The 5024-nt window shown below is 27.0% G+C and overlaps 1 protein-coding gene across 1 annotated transcript; it reads left to right on the plus strand.

The window, feature by feature from the left end:
• Positions 1–1084: 1084 nt before the first annotated feature.
• Positions 1085–2414, plus strand: ich (zinc finger protein ichor). The gene is made up of 2 exons (XM_075380404.1): positions 1085–1700; positions 1773–2414. The coding sequence occupies exons 1-2, from the start codon at positions 1085–1087 to the stop codon at positions 2399–2401; spliced, it is 1245 nt and encodes a 414-aa protein (XP_075236519.1). The 3' UTR covers positions 2402–2414.
• Positions 2415–5024: the final 2610 nt, after the last annotated feature.

Here is a 5024-nt window from a genome sequence, read left to right on the forward strand (position 1 = left end):
TCTATTATTTTTTTTCAATTCCATATTCTTCTTCTTCTTCTTTATTGAATTTTCTTTTTAAGTTTTCATAATTTTTTTATTTTTTCTAATAAAAAAAGTATTGGTATCAATTATAATTTTTATTTTTTATATTATCTTTTTATATTTTTAAAATAGATAATATAGAATTTATCAATATATGCTTAATTATTTTAATGATTAAACACTAAATTAAAAATTTAAATCATATGTGTAGTTACTTTTTCTTTTCTCGCTTATTATATAATCCAGGAAAAAATATTTTTTTTCTATGATACCACAACTGTTTTCAAAAAGAAATTTATTTTTTTTACATTTTTTTTGTTTACATATTAAGAAAATATTTTGAAAAAAAATTGATTTACACCATCCAGTAATGTAATAAGTATATAGAAATTATTAAATGATTGGACTATGGTGTTTTTTTTAATTAATAAACAGTTTAAGGTTTGGGTAAAAAAAATTTCAAACCTCTCAGTCAAGAAGATCTCGAAAATAAGGGTAATATATTTATCAAAAGTTAATTAAAAATAATTTATTTATTCAAAACTGGTTATTTATTTAAAATTCTGAATTCAATTTTAATAAAAGATTGATTAATAAGATTTTCATAGCTGAATTTAATTAATTAGAAATTTTTTTTTTTAATGAATTTCGAAATTATAGTTTAGGTAATGGAATTATATGTCGTCCTATGCTCAATTTCTTTGTAGTTTTTTGTTTTTTTTTTATCTGCTATTTTGTTAAAATTTTACCGAATTAGATAAAAATTCTATAAACCTTTCCAGTAAAAAAAAAGTATTTTTGAGAACAGTTGTAACATATGATTTGTTAATTATTTACTTTGTCGTGTCGTGAGTGTTTTAAAGGAGGTACGAATATTAAAAGAAAAACTGAATTGAAGACAAAGAAAATGTCAACAGGTGGAGAGAGGCGAAGAAGAATCACAAAAAAGAAGTAAAGAAGTCGAAGAAGAAGTGGGATGGAATCCGCCATCATGTCCGGGACCTGAAAACGGAGCCTGGATCCTCCGTGGCTGAGTCCGAGGACTGCCGGGACAGGGAAGATGAAATACCCTGGCGGTGACTCGGAAGTCCTGGACCCGCTGCTACTTTCCGGCTGGACCGGTGCCTCCGAGCACTTCCTAGCCGACGGTACTCACAAGCTGGATCCCGACGACGAAGAGGATTCCAAGGCGGCGATGGACGAAATCGATCTACTATTTACAACTCCCTCCGCCGCCGGTGGAAACAACAACGAACCGAATAATAATAGTTTAGCAGAATTAAAACCGTTAGCTCCGTTTAACGGTTACACCGGACATTTAAGCATCAACGGAATCCCCGGCCATCATTATCATGCGATCGCCGCAGCGCCGAGTTCGCCGCGAGTCAGTGTCGAAACAAATAATAACAGTTCTGAAACGGCCGATCAAAATACAACGGTATATTACACCGCAGATCAAGTAGTCAGTTCCTCGACGATGGACTTAGATGCCGCTTGTATAAAAACGGAATCGGTCGATTATAATTCTTTATTGCCACCCGAAATCGAAGACATCGCAGCTATTATCGGTTCCGCTATAGCCGATACCACGGTACAAGTCAGCGGAGAAACGTCGAGAGATAGTTGGATGGATTTAGATATGTGGATCGACAGTGCGGTTAATCAGTCCGGCGGTGGTAACACGGCTATTCCACCGAAAACAACGCCTTCTACGACGACATCATCTACAACAACACCGACCGCAACAGTATTATCGGCGGAATCGTTACAAGATTTCGTCGGTAATCTTCAATTCGCCGTCGCAACCGCACCGCAAGTAGCGGCGACGACGACGCAATCGATATATCAACATATTAAAAACGAATCGGGTTATATGCCGTTATTACAACGTCGTTTACAAAACGGACCGCCGAAACAAGATACGTTAGCATATATGGTTACAGAATGTTCTTCACCCTCATCGAGTACTACCACGTATTTAGCACACAGTCCACCAGGACATGTCGTAAGCACATCGGATTTGCAAGTAAGGTATAATCCGGTACACAGTTCGACAAGACCTTCACCAGAACTTCAAGTAAGTTTTCCCCATACAACGACACCCGGTAAAAAGTCAAAAAGTCGAAATAAAAATAAAACAACTGCGGCCGCAACATCAACGGTCGTTTATAGTGAAGGTGCTCTCGGTAAAGAAAAACCGGTACATAGATGTACCATATGTAATCGTGGATTTCTTAATAAATCTAATATTAAAGTACATCTTCGAACGCATACGGGTGAAAAACCTTTCAGATGTGAGGTTTGCGGTAAAGCTTTTAGACAAAAAGCACATCTTATAAAACATGCACAAATACATAAACGTATCGGTCGAGATTAATCGATTTGAAATTTTTTAATCGATTAATTAATTAAATAAAAAGTAAAAATGGGATGGAATAATACATAAAAAGAAGAATCTGTCGATAAATGATATAACGATAATAATATATTTGGATGTTACGGTTATTAAATATTTAATTATGAAAAAATGCTAATAAATATTCCTAATTAAGTTTTTTAAACATTCCAGTATTTATAATAATAAAATAAGATATAGACTGTAACTTGATATAGGGTACGTTATAGTGTGTTTAAAAAAAAGACCCGATTTTTTTAATATAAAAATTAGATCCGTGCAGTTCGACAAATTTATTGATGAAAATATTTGTTTTGTTTTGAACAATTTTTATGATTATATTATATAACTGAATTAAAATCTTCAGTATAATTTAAAAAAGATAATTTTTTTAAATAATATAAAGAGGTTATAATATTATTTAAAGAATATATTCCAGGTTAATCCATTTTATCCAAAGAGAACGAAATAAAGTTGTCGATAAAGAAGAAATTAACAATACTTTCGTTTATTCTACGTTTTATAATAAAAAAATTATATACAAAGAGGATAAAATATTATGATATATGGTAAAGATATAATAATCAGGTTAGAAGATCTCTTAAATGCTGAAAAAATATATATATTTTTTAATAAGAATATTTAGACTTAATTTTGGAACAATTTATAAACATATTCGTAAAATATATATATATATTTTTGGTGCAAATAAAAATTAAATTAAAAAGACATTATATATGCATATAATTAAAGTGTATGTAAATTATTTTACAAAAATATAATTTTAATTATTTTTATTAATATTATTATTGTAACAATATTACTAAGTGTACAATTTATTATTTATTATATATTAAATTTATTATTATTGCTATTTTTATATTTGTATATAATAATTTAGAAAAAGTCATCTTGTGTTAAATGTAATATATATTTTGTTATTTTTAATTTATTAATTATATTATGTTCTTATATAAATGTATTATTTTAATTACAAAACAACAAACAAAAGATATGATAAATATTTTACAAATATTCTTATAAAAATACTCATTTAATAATTAGAAATTCATTCCTGATTTTTTGTGAAATATTTATATTTTTTTAAAATTACTTTCAAATATTTAAATGTATTAATATTAATTTATCTCATATAAAAAAAAGAAGTTATATATCTAACAAATACAAATACGTACACGAGTGTGTGTGTCCTGAATAAATTTAATATATTCCCCAAATACTGAATCTGTGTTAAAACCGTTAAAATTAAAATTATTGTAACTCCTCTTCTTTGTGTAAATATGAGATAAATGTATTATTAAATTACATTTTATTATTTCTACAAATATTTTATAAATATCTGTTAAACCAGTTTAGATATATTTAGGTGCTAGATATTATTATTATAATAATAATAAAATAAACATCAAATTTGTTTGATGTATAAAAATAATAATCAGAGAAGACTTATCTTGATACGTTATTATATGACGAAAATATGTAATAAATTTTTATTTTTCACGAATTTAATAAATCCTGATTGTGAGAATAAAAACTGCTGTATTCAATATACTTGTATGAGAAATATATATATATATATTTTAACTAACTGAAATTTTAATCAGTGAACAAAGAATAAAATCGAAAATTTATTTCGATTAAATTTTTTATCACACCACATTAATTATGGATAGAGAGAATTTAAACCTCAACTTAACAGACGGCTAAGTAGTTTTAAAGGTTCCGTTTAATTTTTCTTATTGTTACGTAACAAAACCAGGATAGATATTCAGCTCGCTTTGAAATTATTTATGAAATTGAATTTATTATAAAATTTAAATCATATTTTCTTTAATTATATTTATTTTAGAAATTAAATTCCTTCGATGTATTTTGAAAGATTTTGTTATTTAATAAAAAAATAAATTACTGTTATTTATTAATATTACTTATAAGCATATGATTGGTGGATAAAGCAATCAATTAGATGCGTCGCGTTTCCTATTGGTTTGTTTTTACTATTGACTATCCAATCACTTTAATCCATTCTATTCAATGATTTATTTCTTTTTCGTTTTTACAAGTTTCATTTGATCTTTATTGTAAATATTTGAATATTATTTTTTTGGTCATTTATTTTTATTAATTATATTTTTTAATTTATAGTTCAATTCGTAATTATTTTTATATTAATTGGCAAATTATCATATTTTCAAACATTTCTTTATGCCATTTTTATTTTAATTCATTTCGTTTGTCATTTAACTATTTTTTTCATAAAACTTTAAAACTACTTAAGATACTTTGGATATATTAAAATCCTTTCTTTTTCGACTTAAAAATCCACCAATTTTTATGGTTTTCTGTCAAAAAAAAATATTTTTCATGTGTTGTAATCCGTTTTATTCTTTTTTTTTGTTTACTTTTTTATTTACTTATTACTGTTTTCCTTTAATTTTAATGTTACTCGTTATTTTTTATTTATACTAGAAAAAAGACGGGCCTCCGCGAAAAAGTTACGTGGTTTATGTTTCATTACACATGATTTTGTTAAACGTTTTTCCCAATTGTAACTAAATAAATTCCATGAATTTAGCGTACTAAC

This window comes from Lycorma delicatula, chromosome 12 (assembly GCF_047948215.1).
Source record: "Lycorma delicatula isolate Av1 chromosome 12, ASM4794821v1, whole genome shotgun sequence".
Classification (NCBI taxonomy): domain Eukaryota; kingdom Metazoa; phylum Arthropoda; class Insecta; order Hemiptera; family Fulgoridae; genus Lycorma; species Lycorma delicatula.